This window comes from Lissotriton vulgaris, chromosome 8 (genome assembly GCF_964263255.1).
Source record: "Lissotriton vulgaris chromosome 8, aLisVul1.2, whole genome shotgun sequence".
NCBI classification, from domain to species: Eukaryota; Metazoa; Chordata; class Amphibia; order Caudata; family Salamandridae; genus Lissotriton; species Lissotriton vulgaris.
Window position 1 is genome coordinate 162,319,914 of NC_141696.1, and position 26,691 is coordinate 162,346,604.

The 26,691-nt window shown below is 42.6% G+C and overlaps 1 protein-coding gene across 12 annotated transcripts in view; it reads left to right on the forward strand.

Annotated features, from left to right (window-relative positions):
* Positions 1-26,691, forward strand: part of EMSY (EMSY transcriptional repressor, BRCA2 interacting) — a 339,048-nt gene that overhangs the window by 34,237 nt on the left and 278,120 nt on the right. For 6 of the 12 annotated variants that reach the window (XM_086933879.1, XM_086933870.1, XM_086933871.1 and 3 more), the window contains exons 5-6: positions 11,534-11,709; positions 13,579-13,743. In XM_086933879.1, coding sequence (XP_086790005.1) covers positions 11,534-11,709; positions 13,579-13,743 — 341 coding nt within the window. The remainder of the gene's footprint in view (positions 1-11,533; positions 11,710-13,578; positions 13,744-26,691) is intronic. The other 6 variants (XM_086933880.1, XM_086933872.1, XM_086933881.1 and 3 more) reach the window with 1 other exon arrangement.

Below are 26,691 nucleotides of genomic sequence, written 5' to 3' on the forward strand. Positions count from 1 at the left end.
ATGGTCGATAGGGGAATAGCTGTGTTATTAAAAGTAAATTCTGCAGTTTCAATGGCTAGTGGACAGATTTTACAAGTACCACATCTATGATTTCCAGTCACTGGGGCCCCAGTGATGATATCTCTTTGACTCAAGGTCTTCTGAGTTGACATCCTTGATCTGACAACTATGTCCTTGATATTTTTGTTTTTCTTATATGCGAAAAGGGGTTTATTTATACTTTCATTTCCGCTTTTGTTGACATTAAGGATATGCCAATTTGCATACAAGATTTGTTGAATTTGTTTGTTTAACATAGAGTGCCTAGTTACGAATACTAAACTGGCATCTTGTTTTTTGTTAGTACCTGTAAGAAGATGTTGACGGTCATAATACCTAGCCCTTTTAAAAGAGTCACGTATTAATCTGTGGGGATAACCGCGTTCCAGAAACTTCTCCTTCATTATAGTAGCCCTCTGGTCCTAGTCAATTAACCTAGTACAATTCCTCCTCAGTCTAAGAAATTGACTGAAGGGAATGCTATCTTTCTGTGACGAGGGGTGGAAGCTACTATAATGAAGGAGAGTATTACGTGCTGTTGGTTTAGTAAAGAGGTCCATAATTAGCTTTCCTTCATCATGTTTGATACTCAAATCCAGGAATTCTATTTCTGAATTACTCTTTTTCTCTGTAAATTTTAAATTTGGGTCACAGGCATTCAACCAGGATACAAACTCTTCTAGAACATCCTCATTATCGTCCCAAACGAAAATGATATCGTCAATGAAGCGTGACCAATAAAAAACCGATTCAAAGAAAGGCGCAACCTCATTAAAGACAAATTTTTCCTCAAACAGAGCCACATAGATATTGGCAATCGTCGGTGCACACGAAGCACCCATACTGACTCCTCTAATCTGCTTATAGAGTTGCCCCGCAAATTCAAAAATGTTGTTATCCAGAATAATTTGGAGGCAGTCCAGGATGAATAGCATGTTACAGTCAATGTTGAAGGACTCGATAAACCACTTAGTGGCTTCCATTGCCCCTATGCAAGGAATATTAGAATAAAGGCTCTCTACGTCCAGTGTTACCATCCACTGACGGTGAGCGTTAAACGAGGTGCCTTCAAATTGGGTGATTACATTCCTAGTATCTTTGATGTGACCTGGTATTTTCTCTATGTGTGGACGTAGGATGGCATCTATGTACTTTGAGATGGGTTCTGTCACACTCCCGATGGTTGTAACTATAGGGCGTAGGGGGGGATCTTGTTCATTTTTATGAACTTTAGGAATTCCATATATACTGGCCATTTTTGGGTTTCCTATATTCATATAATCATGCTCTTTTTGACAAATGTCTCCCTTGCTTAACGCTTTGGAGGTTAATCTAGTGATCTTGTTTTTAATGATACCTGTTGGATCTTTAGTGATTTTTGAATAATATTTTGTATCATTAAGCATGTTTTCCATTTTTTCAATATAGTTTGTGGTATCAAAAATGGCTATACCCCCTCCCTTATCACAACTTTTCACAATAATTTGAGTTGATTCTTTTAGTTGTAACAAAGCATTGTGTTCATCAATAGAGATATTATACGGGGTATGTGGTATATATTTGGTGATGTTTTGCAATTTAGAGGTGACAATTTTTTCAAAGATTCCTATTTCTGGGTCAACTTGATCCAGAGACGGAGTAAAGATCGATTTAGGTGACAAACCAGATCTATTTGGTTCTGGCAACTCATTTCTTTGTTGGGAGAAAAAGTTTTTTAATCATATTTTTCGAAAAAAACTTATCATATCATTGAATAATTCAAACTTATTCAAGCCAGAGTGCGGGACAAATGAGAGACCTCTCGAGAGTACTGAAAGGGTAGCTGAGTCAGTGTTATGACTACTCAGATTGAAGATAGGTATTGTATTCATTGTCTCCAATACCTTGCATTTCTTGTTTCTAGATATCTCTCCGTATTCTGTTGATTGTCCAGGAATTGGGGCTGATAAGGGCCCTGAGGTTGATATGTTTGATTCGGTGGGTATTGTTCTTGTGGTGGGTATTGTTGATTGTATTGGTATTGTTGTGGTTGCCGATATTGAGGTTGATAATTTGGTCTCCAATTTCTTCTCGCTTGACGTCTCCCTAAAAAAGGTCTATATCCTTGATTGGATCTGAAACGATTGCCCCTCGGTTGATACGGTGGCATACTAGAATTACTTCCTGAATCTGAAGAGTTGGAAAAAGTAGAATACTTTTTTGATCTTGGATCTGAAGGAGTGTTATATTCTAGGTCATTATCACTTACCTGGGCATAAAAATTGTCTGCCAGGTATGGATATGCTTTTTCCATACTAAAAAAATGTAGATCTTTCTGATATTTATCCATTTTACGCTTATACAGATAGTCACTATATGAATTGAGGTCCATCTCCACATTTTCTAACTTTGTTTTAATGTCCGTGATTATTGTAGAATTTTTGATCTTATCCTCGAGTTCTGCAATCTCTTTGGCTAATTCATCTAGAACTTCTCTGACTGTTTCTACTATAAGCATCATGTGGTCCCTCGAACATCTATTAGAGATGAGGGACCAACGTTCAAGAAAGTGTTTTAAATGGATAAATAGCCCTGGAATATTCTTTACCTGGAGACCCTGCGGGATAACTCCTGCTTTTAAGTAGTCTAGAATAAACTTTCCATGTAACTCAGTTCTTTTACTTTTCTTTTTAAGGGCTAGTAATTTTAGTAGATCTTCACATTTTTCATTATTTGATGTGTGTCTGGTATCAAAACTAACCGAAGAGCCTACCATGGAGGCAAATTCTTCGTCGCTAAAGCCATGAGATTTAAGTGTGGCCATAATAGATACGATGACTGAATTTAGTTTCAATAGAGAAATGAAGTAACAAAGGGTGACAGAGACAACAGCAAGATAAAGTGAAGAAATATAGATATATGAAAAACGGAACTGCTAGATGAATTACCCAAGAAAACCATCAAAGTGTATAAGGATAAATCAATTATACATAGATCTGGCAAAAGAAGGGAGTAAAGTAGACAACGTGTTCTAAAATTTCACATAACAGAAAATACTTATGTATTATAACAAATTAAGGAAATGATATACAGGACAAAACCCCTCATGGACCGGCCATGAGTATAAATTCTATGAGAAAGAGGGGGCCCCTACAATGTATACAGTTAGCTACTCGTAGGGAAGGCAAACCATGTAGAGAAAGACAGTGTAGCAAAACTCTAAGGGCGTAAATAATCCCTGAATCAAGATCCAAACAGAATAATAGACCCTCAAAAACAATCAAGTAAATGTGTGCTGAAACGGAGATTTATACAAAAATTCTTCAATTTATTTATTTTTGATTTTAGTATATTTTGTTTGTTTTTATCCTTTGTGCAAAATTCATTTACTTATTTAATTCATTGTTCACATTTAAAAAGAACCTTGAAGTATAGTACATGATATTCAGACACAGGCAAAGAATTAATTATTTACAATTAAAGGTGTACAAAATTAATAAGTGAGAACAGAAAAAATTACATAGACACAAATACATAGACAAAATAACTCAGTGATATACGAAATATTCAGTTGATGGTATAGTTGATGAAGGCAATGCGGTTGAGTGGAACTACGCGCGTTTCGGCCTGAGGCCTTCGTCAGGTGACCGTCATTCGCATATTTTAAACAAATAAAAAGGGGTGATGTAACCTAAACAGACAAAACAAGAATACAAAAGTATAGATGTATCATCAGATCAGACACACATGTTCATTATATCTATTTACAATACAATTTATGTTTCTGTATTTTCTGGGTCTATAACAGTTGCAATGAAGATATATATACAATATTAACATTTTAGTGCAACCACCTAATTACAATAAATGCCAGACCATCTAGTTTTTTTGCTTTCCAGATGCAGAATTCGATGATTCTCATTCCATATTAGCTAAGCTCAAGATCGTCACTTAAAGTGTATCTATTTCAGTTAAATTTCTAGCTATGATAGTTTTTCTAATAGGTTATGAGACCAACAGTTCCATATTAGGCACTAAAATTTCAGAGAGAAAAGAAACCAGAAACAGATATAGGTATAGACACACATAAAAAGCCTTATGCACTCAACCTAAAGATACCTTTACTAATGAAAAAGAGGGAAGGGAAAATGCCATTTTTACTTACACAACAGTGGACAGGTTGACGTATCAACACTTTGCTTCCTATGGCAACAGTTTTGATTTCATATGTACCGAGTCAGTTATGCTGAAAAGTAGACATGTATCCATTTTTAGATGTTAATATTCGACCATATATTTTTAGTTATAGTAATAACTATTTTACAATAACGATGTACCTTATTTGCTCCTGCCAAATGACTTTCTATTCACTGAATCACGCGTTGGTTATAGTGAGTCTGGAAATAGAAATGAATCCTTAGGATCTTTATTTCGGAGAGCTGATTCTAAATTAAGCGAGAGCAAGATGAATTACTATTTATGTAATTTACGATTCTGTTCATGCGATATGGGTTTTACTAGGTCCATGTTAGGTTATATGTTATTCATGCCATAAAACTCTCATTTATCTAGTAAGGCATAGTCCTGATATCAGTGTACAGGTGATTACACATTTTATATCTATGAGAGATCCTAACAATATATAACCTAATTTGCCATCACACTTTGCAAATTTTTATGTCTCATAGGGACACTTTTATTAGGGAATTAGAGCCTACCTTAGGTATCCGAAAATGTTTGTAAAGTGTCGTTTTCACAAGGAAACCCGCAGGAAAAATCAAAAGCTTTTAGTCACTTTCGTTAAATTCAATCTGCATTTAAGGAGATATAAAAAACGATGCTATTGTACTAAGTCAAGTGCCGCTATATATTGCCTCTCTGATCGTATTTCTTGGGGTCATTACCTTGTTGCAGTGACGCTGGCATATGAACGGGCTGAGAATATTGACCACTATTAAAAAAATAGAGAATAAGAACACTATTATACTGGGCATACCTATACTGAAAATTACTTATCTAGACAGAGCGTCTAATCCGACCAACGCGATATCCTATGCGTTTTAAGCACGTACCTTTGTTTTATGGTTCTCGAGTGTTCAAACGGGGGTTCTGGTTAGTTGATGCTTCCGAAATCCGCAATCTAAACGGACTGAGTGATTTACTGCTTTTTATTTGAAAAGAGGCGCGTTTGTTTGCTCGCATTACGTAGCTTTCAGCTGTTGCCAATTTCTCGAAGCGCGGCTCGATGACGATAGACAAACGGGTCACGGGTCACAGAGGCTTACATCGAAGTCGAAAGCAGACTAATGCCGAGTTAGCGCAATTATAGTTAAGGTTACCGGAGCGGCTAAAAGAAAGACTATAGCCCGCTTTTTGATGATGGTCCCACAGAACAAAATACGCTATGCAAATCGATATATAAATCTCATTTAAAGATCTCATATTGTAGCTCACAAGATAATTAGGCAAGGATGTGTTTATATATATATGGTCATCCGCATTTATATTCAGACGATATTTGATGTTTAAATGGTGGCCTGTTTACTCTATCTAAAAGTTTAATATATAGTAGAAATCAAGTACATCTCTTTTATTCAGGCACATACTCCCATTGAAAGACCTCACATTTTAGCTCAGTTTATATTCAAACGATAATTGATGTTTGAATAGTGGCATATGTATTCTATCTAACAGTTTAGTATATGGTTAAGACAGAGTACATCTCTTTTGTTTAATCATATGCTTAGATGGTATTATTAAAGAATAGCTTGCTGCCATGGAATTTCGGAATTGAGGCCTAGTCTGAAAGTGTCCAAAGTGAATATCCAAAACACTTCTCGTTTACGACGGATTTTGTCTGTGTTAATGCCAGCTTTAGCCACAATTTTTTCTAAAACTATCCACCGGATGTCTTCAGGCTTGTGGTCCTTTTCTAGATAGTGTGATACTAAAGGGGCAGTTAACTTTTGTGTACGTATCGCTGATTTGTGTTCCGTGATTCTAGTACTTACAGAACGCGACGATTCACCCACATAACCTTTGTTGCATGGACAAATTAGAAGGTAAACAATGTTCGTAGTTTTACAATTTGTCATGGTCGATAGGGGAATAGCTGTGTTATTAAAAGTAAATTCTGCAGTTTCAATGGCTAGTGGACAGATTTTACAAGTACCACATCTATGATTTCCAGTCACTGGGGCCCCAGTGATGATATCTCTTTGACTCAAGGTCTTCTGAGTTGACATCCTTGATCTGACAACTATGTCCTTGATATTTTTGTTTTTCTTATATGCGAAAAGGGGTTTATTTATACTTTCATTTCCGCTTTTGTTGACATTAAGGATATGCCAATTTGCATACAAGATTTGTTGAATTTGTTTGTTTAACATAGAGTGCCTAGTTACGAATACTAAACTGGCATCTTGTTTTTTGTTAGTACCTGTAAGAAGATGTTGACGGTCATAATACCTAGCCCTTTTAAAAGAGTCACGTATTAATCTGTGGGGATAACCGCGTTCCAGAAACTTCTCCTTCATTATAGTAGCCCTCTGGTCCTAGTCAATTAACCTAGTACAATTCCTCCTCAGTCTAAGAAATTGACTGAAGGGAATGCTATCTTTCTGTGACGAGGGGTGGAAGCTACTATAATGAAGGAGAGTATTACGTGCTGTTGGTTTAGTAAAGAGGTCCATAATTAGCTTTCCTTCATCATGTTTGATACTCAAATCCAGGAATTCTATTTCTGAATTACTCTTTTTCTCTGTAAATTTTAAATTTGGGTCACAGGCATTCAACCAGGATACAAACTCTTCTAGAACATCCTCATTATCGTCCCAAACGAAAATGATATCGTCAATGAAGCGTGACCAATAAAAAACCGATTCAAAGAAAGGCGCAACCTCATTAAAGACACATTTTTCCTCAAACAGAGCCACATAGATATTGGCAATCGTCGGTGCACACGAAGCACCCATACTGACTCCTCTAATCTGCTTATAGAGTTGCCCCGCAAATTCAAAAATGTTGTTATCCAGAATAATTTGGAGGCAGTCCAGGATGAATAGCATGTTACAGTCAATGTTGAAGGACTCGATAAACCACTTAGTGGCTTCCATTGCCCCTATGCAAGGAATATTAGAATAAAGGCTCTCTACGTCCAGTGTTACCATCCACTGACGGTGAGCGTTAAACGAGGTGCCTTCAAATTGGGTGATTACATTCCTAGTATCTTTGATGTGACCTGGTATTTTCTCTATGTGTGGACGTAGGATGGCATCTATGTACTTTGAGATGGGTTCTGTCACACTCCCGATGGTTGTAACTATAGGGCGTAGGGGGGGATCTTGTTCATTTTTATGAACTTTAGGAATTCCATATATACTGGCCATTTTTGGGTTTCCTATATTCAAAGGCTTTTTATGTGTGTCTATACCTATATCTGTTTCTGGTTTCTTTTCTCTCTGAAATTTTAGTGCCTAATATGGAACTGTTGGTCTCATAACCTATTAGAAAAACTATCATAGCTAGAAATTTAACTGAAATAGATACACTTTAAGTGACGATCTTGAGCTTAGCTAATATGGAATGAGAATCATCGAATTCTGCATCTGGAAAGCAAAAAAACTAGATGGTCTGGCATTTATTGTAATTAGGTGGTTGCACTAAAATGTTAATATTGTATATATATCTTCATTGCAACTGTTATAGACCCAGAAAATACAGAAACATAAATTGTATTGTAAATAGATATAATGAACATGTGTGTCTGATCTGATGATACATCTATACTTTTGTATTCTTGTTTTGTCTGTTTAGGTTACATCACCCCTTTTTATTTGTTTAAAATATGCGAATGACGGTCACCTGACGAAGGCCTCAGGCCGAAACGCGCGTAGTTCCACTCAACCGCATTGCCTTCATCAACTATACCATCAACTGAATATTTCGTATATCACTGAGTTATTTTGTCTATGTATTTGTGTCTATGTAATTTTTTCTGTTCTCACTTATTAATTTTGTACACCTTTAATTGTAAATAATTAATTCTTTGCCTGTGTCTGAATATCATGTACTATACTTCAAGGTTCTTTTTAAATGTGAACAATGAATTAAATAAGTAAATGAATTTTGCACAAAGGATAAAAACAAACAAAATATACTAAAATCAAAAATAAATAAATTGAAGAATTTTTGTATAAATCTCCGTTTCAGCACACATTTACTTGATTGTTTTTGAGGGTCTATTATCCGCTATCAAAGTCTCAGGCCAATTCTCTGGGGCCTGCATAACTCGAGGATAGGCAAGGCAATCAGAGTGTTACTGCTGTCTCTGAAAATGCAGCGACCAGATACTACTGTAAGCTTAGTGAAATGTCAAGGCTCTTGGTGTTGGACTTTAACAGTCACGGAAGGGGAGGGTCGAACAGGTAAGGCTTATTCTCGGAGAGTGGTGTGGGGTGGAATACCTAGGTATCGCTCCACTTGTGTCTGTCACTAAAAATGGATTGTCCAAGCATCTGTAAGCAAATAAGCTCAGTAACCTCAATAAGTTGTTTGGAATCAAAACTGTTTTTGACTATCTAGCCTGGTTACACTCGGAGTTGGTTTCCAGTGGCCGCGCACAGTTGTTGTCACTTGAACAGTTGAGTTGCAGGAAGTTGAGGACACACGGACAGTGCATGGTTATCAGTCTCTTGAAGTGTTGCCGGATTCAGGCACGGGTGCGCTCATAATCGTTTTTGCAGAACAGGATCTCGCAATGTAGGTTTCAAGCACATGCGCTGCTCGCAATCATCAAGCACAGACCAGAGTGCAGCAGTGATAGGTTCTGACACATGTAGCTCACATGATCTTTGTGAAGAGAAGATGAAGTATACAGGCACGCAGGGGAGAGCACCAGTCTGCCGAGCAGCGATTCACATGACCTGATCTCTGCAGGTTCTCATTATAGTAGAGACCTGATGAATGCTGCCTCTGGTGGAACAAGTGTTTTGCTCCACGCCAGGCAGTCTACCTCCTTGTTCCTTGAGCTGCAGAATGTTTTCACAGCAGCGGTGATATGGCCCTTACCACTAAAAGGAAGACGGCAACACATTCAGCCTCTGGCCCTTGGCTTCCTCTACACTGGTATGCGTAGCTCCTGAGTGGAAAAAAAGTAATGTTTTATATGCTGGAGTAGCCAGGTTATATCACTTTGTGATTCTACTTGGCTTTATCAAATTTCCAGTCAAGTTCATAATTTCACAAAACCTTTGGAAGAAATGCATCAAATGAAGTGCACAATATTTTTGTTGACCTCATCTTGGCAAACATTTGTAGGTAATACGGCTACTTTCCATTTGTGTGTTGTCGGTAAAGCTTTCCTGCTCTTAGCACAGAATACAGATGAGAAGGAACCCTAGTCTTTCTATGGGGTGTGTGCCACAGGCCATGTTTCCAGGCTACTGTCTTTGGCCTTGTTTTGATGTGTGGCAGTTCACACTTTTACCTGCTGGGAATGGTTCTTTTTCAGCCACTAGAAAAAAAAGTTCCATCCTCTGTATGAAGGTGATTCGAGTATTGATGTGGCACTTGGCTTTACTACAAATTCCAGTTCTGTTCCTGCCTTCAGTCTGGTTTGCGCTATATAGATACTCTTACACATAAAAGTAATTAAGAAGTACTATCAGTTTTGAGCCAGATCTACTGATATCGCCGTTTACTTGTTGGCCTTTTCTATGTATAAAATGCAAAATATAAAATACAAAATAAAGTGCCAAAAATGTGCAGTATATTTTTAATTAAGCCACATCGCACTTTGATATGCTAAAACATGATCTGCTGAAAGTCGAGACTGCATAGACAAAACACAAGTTTGGATTTGTTTGATGATATTTTTAAAGGAACTGGTTTAAAAATCCTCACCATATACACTGTAATTTCCTCGGATTGGTGGCCTCATTAAATGCAGGCTAAATCATGAGATGAGGAAGAGTTTGCTCTGTCGTTTTTACACAGAAAGAAACGCAAAAGGAAAAATTCAACAGTTTGGTACACGGAAATAAATCCTCACTGGATATAATAGATATTGGACACATGGCAACATGTGCAAAACATGTAATGTACCCCTGAGATATTGTGGTGCAAGTATTATTTAAGGATCCCTGGACTAAGATATCCCCTGCTTGCATTATTGTATTTCAATGTTTTATTAAAGGCATTGAAGTAGCAGTTTCTAACCTGATTGAGGCATTGAAGCACTTAGCGTATATCTGCTGTTTAAGTGTCAGTGTACATACTCCCCAGAGAATTTAAGGATTTGTTTTCTTGGTACACCTCATGTTAAATAATGTTACACTTTTTGGAAAAGGCAAAGAAACTAAACAAACTAGTGACGTAAGGCTGTCTGCTTTCCTTTTAGTTTTGTGAGTTATTGAGTAATTCATTTTCCTGAATTCTTTATAGTGGTTTCTGGAGTCGTGGCTTCCATATGTCATCTGCATAGTCACTTTGTTATGCTTACACTCCAGCTCAGACCCCAGAGGAAGAAAACAAATGACACATCCAAGCCGGCAGCACGTGAACCGGGCATGTACTGAGAGGTCGAAGAGGGATGTACGAAAAGGATTTCAAATAAATGTTCATGGGCCGCTGATCGTTCACCAAGCTTTCTCGGTGATTCCATGCAAAGCTGGACTAATGCCTGAGCTGTGAGAGCAAGGCTGCTGGGCATTATTGCCATTGTGGGTAGTTGGTTATATCTTCCTAGAAAAAACACTGTGTATAATTACTATTAACTACCAAAACTGTGATAACATGACATTAAAAAAAAAAAAAAAAAACGGATCTACTGTGCCGACCATAGAGGAAAGGACAAAATGCTGTAGCCAAGGCAGTCCAGAACTAAACCGCAACTAGAACGTCTGAGCTTCCTTGCTATAGTGTCAGGGTATTGTATCAGGAGAGCGCACAGAGAATACATGGAGAAGCTCATGCTTGGCCTCTCCAGCTTTGTTGGGTTAGAATTTGCTCAGTGCTGGTTGTGCAGGGAGAGCCTGAGCACTTAACAGCTGCACTCGTGCTGGCCGGATGCCTACAACTCAACATACTAAAGACTCCATTTACTGTTTTTACATCTTTTTTATTTAAAGTACATTTGTTATCAAGGATAGTGGTGCAAAGTTCTGGAGAGGGACCATTTTCTGTTCACATCAATAACTTACAAAGATAAAAACGTCCAAAACGTATACATCCGTGAAATGCTGTGTGCGGATCCAAGAACATGTAGAACAGCCCAGTAAAGTAATGCCTGTGGGAGGTTCGTCCAAACACTCCAATACCTGAAAGATTCTGACCTAAAGACCCTTCTGTATGTTATGTATTAGTCCTTGCTGACATGAGATCTAGCTAAGGGCAAGCAGTCAAGCCAGCCCATAAAAGGGTTAGGATTGTAATTCCAAAATGATATTGATGCTTTATGTTTGCGTTTTGAACAGCAAATATATATATATATATATTGCAATTTTTTTCTTTTCAGCATGTGTGGGCCGAACAGTTCGGCAGAGTGGTCCATCGAAGGCCGTAGGTTGGTGCCGTTAATGCCCCGGTTGGTTCCCCAGACAGCCTTCACAGCGACTGCTAATGCTGTTGCAAATGCAGCTTTACAACACAATGCCTCTCTTCCTACACCAGCAGAAACCGGAAATAAAGAAGGTAAGCGTCTAAGAAAGAGATCTTCTTCTTTTTTTTTTTTTTTTTTTTTTTTTTTTTTTTACCTTTCAGGTTATACACAATGTGCTATTGTTTGTCTTTGTATGCGCTTGTTTGGTATTTGTTTATTTTGTTATAATTTTAGCTTCAGCTACTTATATTGGAGTAGTGTTAAATTACCCCAAAGCTAATGTGGCCAAAATCCCTACTCTACACTGTGTTTAGACTACATTTTTCTGATCACTCTCAGTATTTCTTAATTAAGAACTTTTTATACAAATGGTGGCTAAAACATGAAAGCATGAGTGTTATGATGGCAAAGCAACAATAAGATAAACTCTTGCACTGACGACAACACATTTTACATTCTTGTAGTATCACGAAAATTGGTTGAAAACATTTGAAATGGGTTATAGCATACAGTATCATTGAAGGTGTACTTGATCTTTACTCTGAATGTTTGCAAAAGATAACATAACTGTTTATCCCAGTACAAGCTCATATATATCTAATTGCACTGCAACACTTGAGATTTGGCCTTCTTATAGCTTATTTTATTTTGTCCACATTGCACCAGTGCTGCTTGTACTGTCAGTGACATCTATAAATACTAGATAAGAGACAAATAGTCTACTTCTTATCACAGTTTCCCTAGTCCCTTGCTGCAAAGAATATGCATTGTAAAGTGGGCTCTGCTCACTTATTTCCCCTGGATTGTTCACTTTTGAGTACCTGTGCTTTGCCTTCTACTGCGAGCTTGTCTCACAACCTCAGTCTTATCCACTTTAAATTCATGGTAAATGGATAGAGTCCTGACCATCAGTGTCCACCTGGTGTGACGCCAGGATAAGAGGCTCTGGGCTGGTTACATGTGAACACGTGTGCCGGCTGTGCATGTGAGTCTACCATCTTCTGTGGACTGGCATGCGTATAGGTAGCCTGTCACAGAAGGGACTCTTAAAGGATTGGTACTGACCTAAGTTAGGACTGATAATGCGAGTGAGTTTTCACAGTGCACGTCTGTAGTGCTCACTGAAGGTCTCTGGTGCTTACGTTGTATTACTCATTGTAGGTAAAATCTGCACTAAAGTACAGTTGTGCTACACTAAGCCTGTAACATCCAGCAAGCTATCAATCTGGGGGTAAGCATGAACCCAGAGTGTAGATTTACAGTCCCTGACATTATTAGGACACTTTAAGAATTGGCATATTTCCCTTGCTCAGTTCATAATCCGATTCCAGTCCTTTGTCCCCACTACTGGGCCGAGTTCATTACTCTTCTGTCTAGCAGCAGGATCGGAGGCCTCCCTCCACAGTAGAGCAATTAACAGTGCTTGACCCATTTCCAGGAAAAGAAAGTGTAGAGGAGCAATTTTTATCTGGTAGTTCGCTCGTGTCACTGCACGTGGGCTGGGACCGCTCGGAACCAGGGAAATGAGAGGAGAGCCAGAAGTCTTTAGCCAACACGGGAGGGTCTCTGCTTTGAAGCCTTGGTGGGGAGGGATGACATAGGTGTGGGCTGAGCTTCTCAGAGAAGAGTGAATTGATGAAGTGGCATCCTAGGATTGACCGGGGGTTCCTTGCTTCTAGAACTTTCCACCACACTTTAAATTCCTCTGCAAACAGGAGAGATGGATGAGAAGACACTGGACCTGGGAGCAGCAAGGGCAAAAGAATGTCCAACTGACAAGGGTGGAGTTCAGGACTTTAACTCCAGCTGACACACGGGGCTAGAATGGGTCTCTTTTACTAAGATGTAATCACATGCTGTATTGTGCCGAACAGCTGGCAGGTAATGGTAACTAGTGCAGAATGAACCCTTTAGTCTGTTAATCTCAGCATTTCCTTTAATTGTCACTTTTTTTCTTGTAGTGGTAGTCTGCTACTCTTACACGACTACAACGTCAACCCCCACATCTACTCCAATCCCAAGTGGCAGCATGGCAACTGTGAAATCCCCTAGACCTGCTAGTCCAGCTTCGAATGTTGTTGTTCTGCCAAGTGGAAGTACAGTGTACGTCAAAAGTGAGTTTTCAGGTACCTTCACAGAAGTTCTTTTTCTTTTTTAAAGACTTCATGAACATAATGTTTACATGTTTTTGGTTTTCTTTTTTATGTGGGATGTTTGGTGGGTCTGTTGGAATTATGGTTAACATGCTGCTCTTGGACTGCAATGAGAGACAAGATCCTTTTTTTCCCGCAATGGGATCTGTTATTTATAAGTTATTGGACTGAAAATGTATGCTATTATGCAGCAAAGTTTTGAGGGCACCTAGCCCTATTTGTGAGCCTGCTCTGGCATAAGAACAGGTTTGATTGTCATGAGAAAATGTGCATTGATCTCTAGCTGACACCATAATGGACATAGTCTTTACTGAAAGCACTCTAGCGCGTTGTGAAAGTAAGCACTTCACCAATATCGTGGTTTAAACACTGTACAGTTTTAATTTCTTGTAACGTTATTTTACCTTTGGGGGATTGAAACTGTAATTTTGTGGGACGTTTATGTTTCATTGTTAGTTTGGTTGCACTACTTTCACCTCTGCTGTTGCTGTTAGGCACTTAGGGCCAGATGTAGGTGGCCAAATACCGGTCGGTAACGGACGATTTCGGCCGTTACCGACCGGTATTTGGAGTTTCAGATGTAGGGGTCCTTAAAATTACCGATACGGTACATTTACAGATTCGGTAAATTTACCGATTCTGTAAATTACCGAATCTGTAAATTTACTGAATCGGTAATTTGTGATGTAGGTGGCACTAAAAACAGTGCCACAGACTCTTCAGAAATTGTTATTTACCATCAAATACTATTTGATGGTAAATAACGAATTCCTGTGTACATGCACATCTGTGCATGTACACCTGTGCCATGTGACACACATACATGCCCTTAGGGCATGCCCTTGTGTGCCTGATTCAGGCACACAAGCCTGAATCAGGGGTGCAACAGGGTGTCAAAGTGACACCCTGTCAATTCATTAATTTTACCGAATCGGTAAATACCGATTCGGTAATTACCGAATGTTACAGATTCGTTAAATAATTCGGTAAAAATACCTACATAGCATTTACCGATTTGTAAATACTCACTCGGTAAAATTCGGTATTTAAGAATCGGTAAAAACTAATTACCTACATCGCTCTAGTGTGTCTTTGCTGTTTGGCACTGTAGGAAGCTGGCTCTGTATATACTATACCAAAGTAAGGTATAATTTGCAGAGAGTGGAGTCAAAGGCTTACAGAAGTAAAAGTAGGTAATACCTTACTCTCTATTTATCGTAGTTTGGGCTAGCAGTAAGGCTTTATCAGAGGATAGTGTTAAGCATCTATTGTACACACTCAAGCAAGGAAGGAGGTCATTCAAGCAAAGAATGAACTCAGTCCAATTGTTTGTATTAAAATATTTCTGTAGGTTTATTTTATTTTTAGGACCAAGCATGACTTGGTACAGCTAAATAGAATTGTACTTTTCAAGACTGATTGATCAAAACAAGCAAGATGGATGAAAATTACTTTTGTTACAGGTTTGCAAAATATTTAAAAACCGCGAGTATTTGTAATTTTTTGTTCCTTTTCAGATTACTTTTTAGAGTACATTTTTGATTTGTTTTTCTACTCTGTGTGATATGCCTAGATATCACACTGGGACATTTCCTAGATAAAAGGTAAGCAAAACACTATTGCAATAAAACACAGTTACTAGCATACAAACTCCCTCAACACAGATGTTTTTCAGAGGAAAACAGCCAATGCAACCCTGTGGAGAAAAATGAGGTTATTGGTTTGTAGGAGAGTAAAAGGTCTTGAGGGTAGAGTTTCTGGGGTTAGAACAAGTGCTCCCCCAGGGTCAAGGATGCACTCCTAAAGCACCCTCAGTGGCACTAGGGCGGCCTGGTGCAGAGTTCTGAGGCCCAATGTTAGCTTATGGGCTAGGGGACAGTGGGTTATTGGCTGCTCTCGGGCAAGCCACAGGGTTGAGGGAGCGAAGCTCTTAGGGTTACGCTCAGGGCAAAGGGGGATCCAAGTTAGCACACGAGGTGGAACCACAGAGGCACGGGGGCAGCTGGGTTCAGGGTGCTGGATTGGCGTTGGGTGTCCTGTAGTTTTCAATGGGAGATCTCTGGTCGCAACAAACACTGCAGATTCGGGCAAGGAGGCTTCCTAGAGGCGACCACCAGTTGGAGAGGTAAGTTGGGATGCAGGGGATTGCCTGGACACAGTCGGTTAGGCCACCCAAGGCCATGGAGCTTCTGGTGCAGGGGTATCTTGAGGCGTCGGGTTTCCTTACCAGCTCCGGCCGCGGTCAGGGGGATCCTCCAGATAGAGGCTTCAGGCGTTGTCTGAAGGCTCGAGGTAGATCAGGAATCACCAGGGCCCAGATCCTGATCGCTGGGGGATCTTCTTGTGGTGTTGGGCCACTCGAACTCATGCAGAGTGGTTCAGACTCGCGGATATGGCCGCAGCGAGAGTCTGGTTCTTGAGTAAGCCGGTGCTCATGGGAGACAAAGTCTTTGTAGGGAAGGCAGCACAGGTCCTCCGGTTTCTGGGGGGCTGCTGGCTGCAGGACACACCAGGATTCTGTTGGAGCAGGCCGAGGTCAGGCTGGTAGGGCTGGGTCCAAAGCAGTTGGTGTCCTCCTTCTTTCAACACCCCTCTTCTGTCCTTTTTCTTCTTCTTCTTGCTTGTCTGAAGAGGCAAGGTTCGGGTTGTCCCTTAATACTAAAGTTAGGGGCGTTTCAGGTCGAGACCAATGGGTCCCTCCCTGGGGGTGGGTGCACCCTCTTTATGGCACCCTCCAGTGTGAGGGGGCATAAGCTCCACTCTGGTTGGCTCAGTCCCCATCTTCAAGATGGCGGGGACTGAGAGGTGTGCTTCGCCTTGCCTACCCCACCTGAGGGGTGGGGTTGGCAAAGGTGGGCACACCTCTCCTCCGATCTTGGTTTTCCCACCGATTCTCCCTCCCAAAGTGGGGGCTAGAACTGGTGGGGCCCAGTTGCTGCGTGCAGCAGATGGTTGGGTCAGCTCACAAAGACGGCAAGTCTTTGGAGCTTCCCCTTCGGGCACCCTGCCCATCCTAGGGGAGGAGACTTTGCACCTCTACCCAGGATGTGCTTTGTTTCAGGCCCCCGAGAGTGGGAGGTTCTTGACCCAGGGGTCCAGTGTGAGATTGTGGGACGGCCACTCACCTGAAATCCAGGCATCTGCAGGAGCGATAATGAGCCTCCTGGAACACGTCTCAAGCTCACCAAGTAACACATGATGCACGTTGGCAGGTGTTCCAAAAGGGAAGGGGAAGTGGATTGAGAGAAAAAAAGAAAACACTGCTATTCCACACAGCCTTGTCCCGCCAGGTGACCAAAATTTGGATTTTCTGAGGGAGTGACCGCTTTTGTAACTCTATGGAGGAAGAGAAGGGGATATGAGCACAGGGTACACCTCTGAAAACACCCACACGTTACTCCATCCATGCACTCACTACATACATACAGAATATATTCACCTAAATAAACCTCTTCTCTCCGAATTGTGCGCAATATTCAAGGTGCTAGGTTTTGGTCTAAAGTTCAATTCAATATTTCTTAATAGCATAAAACACCTATGCATTACTTGGCACATAAATGTATAGTTCTGGTAATAGGATACACTGGCTGGACTAAACAGGAGGAACATGTTACAGCACACAACCTCTGAAAATGTAACACTGTCGAGATGAGATCGGGAAATAAGCCAAGCACCGGCATGTGCAACAATGGCAGTTGACATCCAGGCACATGTACAAACACAAGCCTGGGCAAAAGGAAGCACGCCTTGGCAAAAACAAGGAAACAAGCCTTGGCAAAAGGAAGACACTCATACTTGTCCATGCAAATAGGCTTAATTGGTTATAAAGCAGCAAGTTAAATTAGTTATATAACAGCAGGAACATTCTTAGGCACAGGAAAGTGTACACAATTCAGAGCCACCTCGGGGTTGTTGGCAGATGACACAAGAAGTAGAAAAGGGTCGGCTTTCCCTGGCATCCAGAAACGTGTGGTGGTGGCAACTGGCGAGCAGCCAGTCAGCCAGGACTCTAGGGTTAAGTCATTTTTCAGGCGGCATCTCCAAGATGCTCTCCGAGTGTATTTGGCATTAAATCCCACTCTGGCATCCGTGTGGGTTTAATGTTCGGAGAAATTTGATACCCAACGTCCTTGAACTCGCTAAGGCCTTTATCGTGATGTGGAGTTTGTATTGACACACTCCCAGACCATACACTCTTTATGGCTTTACTGCACTTACAATGTCTAAGAATGGACTTAGATACTGTAGGGGTACAGGGCTCATGCACCTGTACCATCACCAGTGGTATAATGCACCCAGCTAGAGGGTTGTCTTACCTACACCATAGGCAATGGGTTGTAGGCCTGTGTGCTATGTCGATTCTTCACTTTTCTCTGCACCAAAACACGCAGCCTGCAAAAGTGTGTGTTTGTGTGTGTTAGTGTACAGGGCTTTTAAGGGTGGCACAATAGGTGCCGCAGTCCTTAGAGGTCTTCCCTGGTCACAGTGCTCTTAGTACCTATGGTACCTTTTACAAGGGACTTACAGGTGGCTAGAGAGGTGTCAACTGGGGTTGCAAAGGTACAGTTTTAGGGAAAGATCTGTAGGAAGGTGGCTACCTGACTATGGTTACTCCAGATTTTTTGCCTTGTGTTTAGCTGGTTTTCGACTTAGCCTGGGGCCCTGATTAGCAGGGAACCAGGCCAACTATCTGCTCTCTCTGTAAAATGGATTCCATGTACCCTAGGTGCATAACTAGATTGGCTTGGGTCACCTCATCAGCCCCTGCACAGAGCACTATAGGTGCCCAGGGCATAGGTACATCCAAGGCCTACCAGGGGCTGCAGCATATCTTTTGCCACCCCTGGCTGGCTATCTAAAATTGACACAACTGGCTGATCACTCAGCTGGGGCAAGGTGGTGTAATCACCCCTTGCTTAGATATAGTATACCTATATCTAAACCTAACTGGACACATATAAACCTATAAGCCACTCCTATGGCAGGCCTTAACAATCCTGGAGGCAGAGTGCGTGGTTTAATGTGAGATGGGACTCTAGCATGAGCTGAGCCTGTCTGCAGCTGTCGGGACCAATTCCCTTAGCTGTTCCGGGATAATGCCAAACCATATACTATTAAGTGCATTATAATCCTCGTGGTTATATGTTAACTTTGCTTTGGTTTTATCAAAACATGTCGTGTAAGGTGTCATACGAATTGGAATACTACCCCCTCGCCAGTCCTGGCGACGGGGGTAGCATTCCACCCCTCTAGAGGGAGACGACATGTTACTTTGCTAAAACGCGGTTGATTTTAAAAAAGAGCCTCAGATCCACAAAATGGATTCTTCTGCCACAGACACGAGTCTGACCTCCTGCAGCTGACCGAAACTCGGCCAAGGAGGCCTGGACAAAATGATTTCCTGTCACAGGGAGGTGTCACACCACCCCAGACAGGAGATAGTGGATTGTAGCAGGGAGGTTTGAAAGAAACCAGACACTGCCTGGGGAGCACACGGCTGCCCCTTGCATAATCCGGCCAAACCGGTTCTGGGGCACACCAGCCCCTGTCCCAGCGCGGCCTGGATCAAAGGAAAGGGGTGTATCCACTCCCTTCCTGGGTCCCACCCATAGGAGGGGACCTAGCAGGTAATCCAGCCCCCTAGATTGGTATAAGAATGGGAGCAGTGCCAACGCACTCAGATGATCCTGATGAAACATTTGAAACGAAACTCTGAACCCTTCGACATCCTACTCAACGTAGAAGACTGAAGAATCTCCCTTGTGGTCAAGGAGTGACCACCCTGTGCAAACAGGTACCATCCAGCACCTCGACGTCTGCTTTGTTGCAGTTCCCGCCGGAACTCGAGCGACAGAGATCGACGAGATCAAGCTTGCCTGCCTTCTTACAGCCCGATCCACAGTCCCTGCTGAGCTGAGACCCGTGGAGGCGACCGGAAGCGGGGGGCACGCCATCTTGAAAAGACCACGAGACGCTGACCGTGCAGCCCACGAGTGACCCTCTAAGCTGTACACCGGGGTTTGAGAAGCCCCAACCCTGAGCCACTCTTGCACCGAAGCTCACCCCTCTACACTCGACGAGTGCTGCGTGGGGCCCTTCTGCTTTCTTTGGCTCGACGCGTTGGCCCGGTCACTTGCCAGCTGGCTTGTGGCCCCTGTGCCGGCGAAAACCTAAAACCGACTTGCGATTCTGGTTGCTCCAGACTTGCACCAGCTCCTCTGAAAAGGAGCACCCGCTCTGACCCTCCTGGTCCGAGTGAGAAGCAATCTTCCGGTCCTGCGTGGATTGCTCTTGCCAAGTGTTGTTTGCTCCAATCTTGAAGCCGACTGCGCCGACGGTGAGAGCCTGCGTGGGACAGATCGTGACCCGCTCCTGGACATCGCAGATGCCCCAGAGCCCACGTGACGGCGGAGAGAAGCTCCTCGACAACCACCTGTTTGCGCCCGACATTGCCTGGTTCCGTCCTGGTTCCACCCTGGTCACTGCTGAGTGACCGAGACTCTGTCCCCTCTGCTTTCAGGTACTTTTCTACTCTGACCCACCCTTGGATCACACCGGACACTTCTCCTTCACATCGCCTGCAGCATCTTTAGCTTCAAGCACCAAGAGCCTGAGTGTCAAAACCCGACGCCACTTCGACCCTATGCACCCGCTTCCTGTGGGTGAGGTAACATTGCAACGCCGGTGTTCCCACACTGGTACACACCTCTAGGGTCTGTGTCTAAAGTTTGGTTCTTCTAGGTTCAGCGGAAGTGTCCTTAAACTCTATTTGTGTAACTTTTACGCACCATCGACATTGCATTGGTGCAAGCCGCGCTTTAAGCGCAGCACCCGAATCCCGCGGGCTTTTCCCGACTTCAGCATTGCTTGTCCCGACTGCTCCCAGCGATTCCCTAGGCTCTAGGCCTAACCACTGTTAGATTGGTATCTCTTATACCACTTTTTTAATATATGGTTTGAGTGGCCACCTGCCCTCATCCATAATTGTGCAACTTTGTATGTTATACTGTGCTTTTGATTTAACGCTTGTGCCCCTTTGCTCATAAAGAGTACTGGGGATTATTTTAGAAATAAACACATATATTTTTATAATATATACTTGTGTGGTGTCCTTTCATTTGATATTACAGGACTGTGATTGGTAAAACAGCTCGCTTAACACGACCTCTTGAGTTAAGCCTTTAAGGCTGCTTAGTCCATGCTACCCCTAGGATAGCTTGTCTAATAAGGTTGACTTACAACCAGACACCATAAGGGTTGTTTGGACTGATACAAGGTGGTTCCAGAATTGGAAACATCATATATCAGGCCAACTTCTCACAGATCATATGCCCTGGGTACCTGGTTAGCAGGAACCCAGGGCACACTTAGCCAAAGAGCATCAGCATCAGGCAAAAAGTGGGGGCAACCATGCAAAAAGGGGCACCACCTTTTTCTACACCCATCTTAAGGGACCAGAAGCACGTCCGTGCCGACGGCATTCCGAAGGCAAGCACATCTGAGCCTGTCCGCGGCCAGAAAGCACCAAGCGCCAGGACCCCTGGCCCTTTCACTCTCTAAAAGTATTCCAGAGAAGAACTTTTAGAATTTGGCAAACTGGGTAATCCCACCACATGCAATGCTTGTGACTTTAATGTTTCAACCACTCAATTCTTCTGCCACAATTTTAGTTTCTCCTTTCAGACCGCCTTGTGCTTACTGCAGGATAAGAACGCTGGTCGGTTATTAGCCCACCCTCGAATCTTACTCAGTATGGCAAACCACGAGGTAATCTGTATACTACTTAATACGCTATAGCTGCATATGCAAAAGTATAAATCGGAATTTGCAGGCCTCTAAGAGCTAGAATATCCTCTTTTTTTTTAACAGAGACCTAGTCATACACAGTGTCTGACTAAGATTTAAAAACTGCAATTCCAGAAGGTTTTATCTAATTAGGGTTGACAATCCGCATAAGAGAGGTGGTGACATAGCAGTTTTTATAGGGACACAGATCATTTATCTGACAGCTTTGACCTTGTACAACATGTAAAACTTCCAAACCACTAGGCCAATCATACGCTAGGCGGCATATTCACTAATAATCCAGATTTAGTGGTTGGGAAAGTGATACCTCTGTCCTGGACCGATCTTAGGACCATTATGTTTACGTTAATCAGTGTCACTTTAAATTCCTCATCCCCTGAATGTAACGGCAGCGATTAAAAAAAATTCGACTTGTGGAAGAAAATGGATAACCTTAAACTAAACAACCTGTTGTGTGAATCCCAGTCTATAACCCATTACTATGTTGATCAAGCAGCGGCCAATTTTGCTGTGTGTGACGCAGCAGTCTCCCAACTCGCTCCCGTAAAAATCAGGGTTATTCAACGGTCCTCTCCATCAGCCCCGTAATACTCTCTAGAGTTGAGAGAAATTAAAAGAAAATGAAAGCACCAGTAACCTGAATTACAGCCCAGAGGAAAAAAACAAAATATAAATCTATGATAAAAGAATACAAAGTCCAAAGTTATACAACCAAAACAAAAATTAGGATAGCCAGCAATTCTGCCAAGGAGCTTTTTAAAACAGTAAAATCATTCTCTAATTTTGCAAGAAAATCATAGCCTCCCTGGAGCAACAGCTATGTGACAAAATAGCAGGTTTCCTTTATGCTAAGTTAGATAAAATATATTCAGAGTTTACCATAATATCTGATAAAACAGAGCCATCCCTTACGAGAGAAACTGATGAGAAATCCATCTCTGATTAATTGAGTCGTGGCCTTCCTGTATTGACCACTTACCCATGCCCTCCTCACATACTTCGTCCAGTATCAAAGACTATCTCAGCTCATCTTGCTTTGCTCTTAAATAGGATTCTCATCTCTGGCTGTTTTCCAGTTGTGTGGAAAAAAACCATCCATAGTGCCCCTTTTAGTGCCCCTTTTAAAGAAGCCATGCTTAACCCGCTTAAGGTGAAGAACTACAGGCTAATTTCACCTTTCTTTTACCTGCCAAGATCCTCGCGAAGACCATGCATCAGGAGATTATAACCTATCTGGAAACCTCCTGCCACCTTGAGCCTGCACAACATGGGTTTAGACCCAATCATTGTACAGAATCCACCCTTGTGGTGGCCACTGAAAAAACCAGAGCCGTTGTAGATAATGGTAGCATTGCAGCCCTGATTCTGTTGGATATGTCGGCAACATTTGATATGGTTGTCCTCTCTCTTTGGTCAACAGTCCTGAAAAGGCTGAAATTAAAGGCCCGGCCCTGAAATTAATCTGATCTTTCTGGTCTAATAGAGAGCACATGGTGTCATTTGAGGATTTCACTTATGCCTCCTTGGCCTGTCCACTTGGTGTCCCTCAGGGATCTGCGCTAAGTCCAACCCTGCTTAATGCATACATCACTCCTTTGATCGAACTTATTTGAGCTTGCGGGTTTGCAGTATTCTCATATGTTGATGACACTCAAATCGTGGTGTATGTCTCTTCTGAACCTGGATGCAGAACAATTGCCTAGAGCTATACTCTGAGAAAAATGAGGTGTTACTGTTTGGTAATGATAATTCCTACTGTAACACAACTTGTTGGCTGCCTAGCCTCTTCGCCGCGGCGTGAATTCGGCGTGGGCTGGGCTAGGGGGTGGGCGTGGCGCTCCCTTACTCATGACGGCTCCATGCCGTCATGAGTCACAGGCGGCATGTGCTCATGACGGCGTGGAGCCGTCATGACCCCGCCCACTCACTAATTCGCCCGCACAGGCAGGGAATTAGTGCCGCACAGGCGGAGCATGGGCGGAACATCAGTAGATGACGGCCCCACGCCGTCATGAGCACACGCCGCCCGTGGCTCATGATGGCGTGGAGCAGTCATGAGCATGGAAAGGGCTAATCTAAGGCCCCTTTCACTGCCAGTCCAGAAAGTGAGAAACTTGGAGGTCATCTTTGATACCAAACCAGCTTCCATTGACCATACTAAAAGGCTAATGTCTAGTTTTCTCACCCTCCGAATATTAAGGAAAATCCTACCCTTCCTCCCTTTTGAGTTGAGGAAAGCAGTCATAGCCTTAGTTATTTCAAAACTAGATTACTGCAATGCTCTATACATAGGCTGTCAAGAGCGTCTCTTTAACAAATTGCAGACCCTTCCAAATGTGTCAGCCCAAGTGTTGAGGAACCTTCCTAAATACTGTTGAGCCTCCCAAACTATCAAGGAACTGCATTGGCTGCCGATGAGTGTGAAATTAAGGATAAGGCCTTGTGTTTGGCTCATAAAGCCATGCATCAGGTAGGCTTTTCTTTCTTCAAAACATGTATAAATGGTATTCTCCTACTCGCACTCTTCAGTCAAGCACGGCTAGGCAGGTGTTCATTCCCAGAATAAATAAAAAAACACACTGGAGAGGAAGGAGTTTCTCTTATTCTACTTGTAAATGGTGGAACTCTTTGCCTGACCATCTTGGAACTAAAAACCTGGCTCTTCTGCTCCCGTGTTTGCGTTGTCCTTTTTGTTGCCTTTGTATTGTTTTTCTCATAACTGACACAAACGCCAAGACGCTGATTGGTAGTCGCACGCTTTAAAAATTATTAACATAACATTAACATTGGAACACTTCCTAACAAAACTGCAGTTGGTCACTTCCCTCCAATGGTGTCTTTGGCATTTGTCAGAAGGAATTGTCCATATTTTGTGCAACTGATTACCAAACGTCTGTTTCCACACAAGCAGCACTTGGATTTGCATTATTTGTGTTTGTCACAAATAGTCAGTTTGGTGCATCTTCCCTTGAGAAATACTTCACATTAAGAGAGCGTGACAGTTATCCATGCTAGGATTAGCACATAATTCAGGGAGATAGCCAGAAAGTACCATATAACAGACCTGTTTGCAAACAATAAAGAAAACTGATTGCTAATTTCCTTAACGTAAGCAAGTTCTGATTTATGCACAAAGTTTTAGTAAGAACTGCATGTACTTAATACCTTATGCCATAGGTAATCAAAATAATCAGTGAACCCTAGAAGCAAGTATAACATGGAGGTGAGAGGCAGTTATACGGTCAAACTTGTTACACGCATGAGGGCAGTGTTTCCAGAATAACAAGATTTCCTCAGTTAAGTAGAGTATGTTAATGGTAAATCAGATGTGAGCATACATACATCTCAGTAACAGAGCAAATATGCGGAAAGGACCCATGTCTGTCTCTAGGATTGTTTGTAGATAGGGTGAGATCTCATAATTAAGGTCTGCCTTTTAGTATTAGTGAGAAAGCTGTCCATATCTTCTCGAACCATGAAAGTTGGTCTCTCTCCGATGGCAAACCTAGGATTGCTATAAACTCATATTAGGGTGATATGGGGCTTTCCATTTCTGAGTCACCCTCATCGTCATCCGTCTAGAGGTTAATAAAAGCTGTGAGATCAATTTACTGGAAAACTATGAATGATTATAAACTTCATGTGTATCACTGAGCACTACAATTAACAGATGTAATTGCAACTTCACATTAGTGATGTATTTGATTTGAGACCAGACCTCCCTCCAAAACCTTCGATGAATTCAAACGTCCACCACATGTGGTGCAGGAGCCTGTATCATTGGCACTGCCTCCATCGTGTGTCCGATGTGCCAAACCGTGCTCTCAGTTTTACCAGTGTTGAATGCCAGGGTGTGTCCAAGCTGCCAAACATTTCCCTCGGTCTTACTAGTGTTGAGTACCATTTTAGCATTACTTTGTAAGCACTTTCTGTGAGAAAGTGCCATCTTTTCTTGCCTTGGTATGCCCCCACTTTTTTTCTGAACTGCTGATGTGCTTTGACTGAGTGTGTCCTGGGTCCCTGCCAATCGGGTACCCAGGGCCTGGGTTCCTTCCCTAAAAAGAAAAGCTATGCTGAAACAAAATACCCAATTGTCATCTCTGGCCACCTGTCAGCCCCTAGTAAATGGTACCCTAGGTACACAGGGCAAGGTGACCAGAGAAGACCCCTGAGGGCTGCAGCACTTATTGTGCCACCCTCAGCGGCCCTGTACCCTGGCACCCACACACTGCCTTTGCAGGCTGAGTGCCTAAGTGCAGAAGTAAAACAAGAGTCGCCATAGCACACATCCCTTTGTGCCATGCCCACAGACCCCACTGCCCTGGCATACTTCAGTCACCCCTTTAGCTGGGTGCCCTATGCCAGAGGTGAGGGCACAGGTGCATGAGCCCTGTGCCCCTACAGTACCCAGGGCCATTCCTGGGCACTGTAAGTGCAGTGATGCCATTTAAGAGTATATGGTGCTGGGAGGTTGTCATTACGAACTCCACAACGCCATAATGGCTACACTGAAGACTGACAAGTTTGGTACCAAACTTCTCAGCACATTAAACCCGCATTGATGCCAGTGTGGGATTTAATGTAAGATGCACAAGAGGACATCTTAGAGATGCCCTCCAAAACCCAAACCTACAATCCACGTCTGGGTTGAGTGGCTGCAGAGGCTGCCACGCAGCAGACATGTTGCTGGCCCGTGGGTGGAGAGCCCCCGCTCACCTGGGCCTGCAACAATGCACATCCTAGGCAAGGTGCTATGTCTCCTCCCCCAAGATGGACAGGGGGAAGTTTCAAAGGCATACCGCCTCTGAGATCTTCTCCAGACCATTTGCTGTACCCAGAAACTGGCCCCCCCAAACTACGTCAGGAAGGAGGGTGTGCCAACCTATGCCAACTCTACCCCTCAGGTGGAGGAGGCAAGGTGAAGCACGACCCCGGGCTCCGGCCATCTTGTAGATGGGGAGCCCTGTCCAATCCGAGCTAGGCTCCTGCCCCCCTCCCACAGGAGAGGAGCAGGCTAGGGGGTGTCCTCACCCCGAAACAGGGACCCATTGGTCCCTGCCCTTGCCCTACCTGTAACGCCCCTAAATTTAGAATTTAGGGGCTCCCTGAACCTTC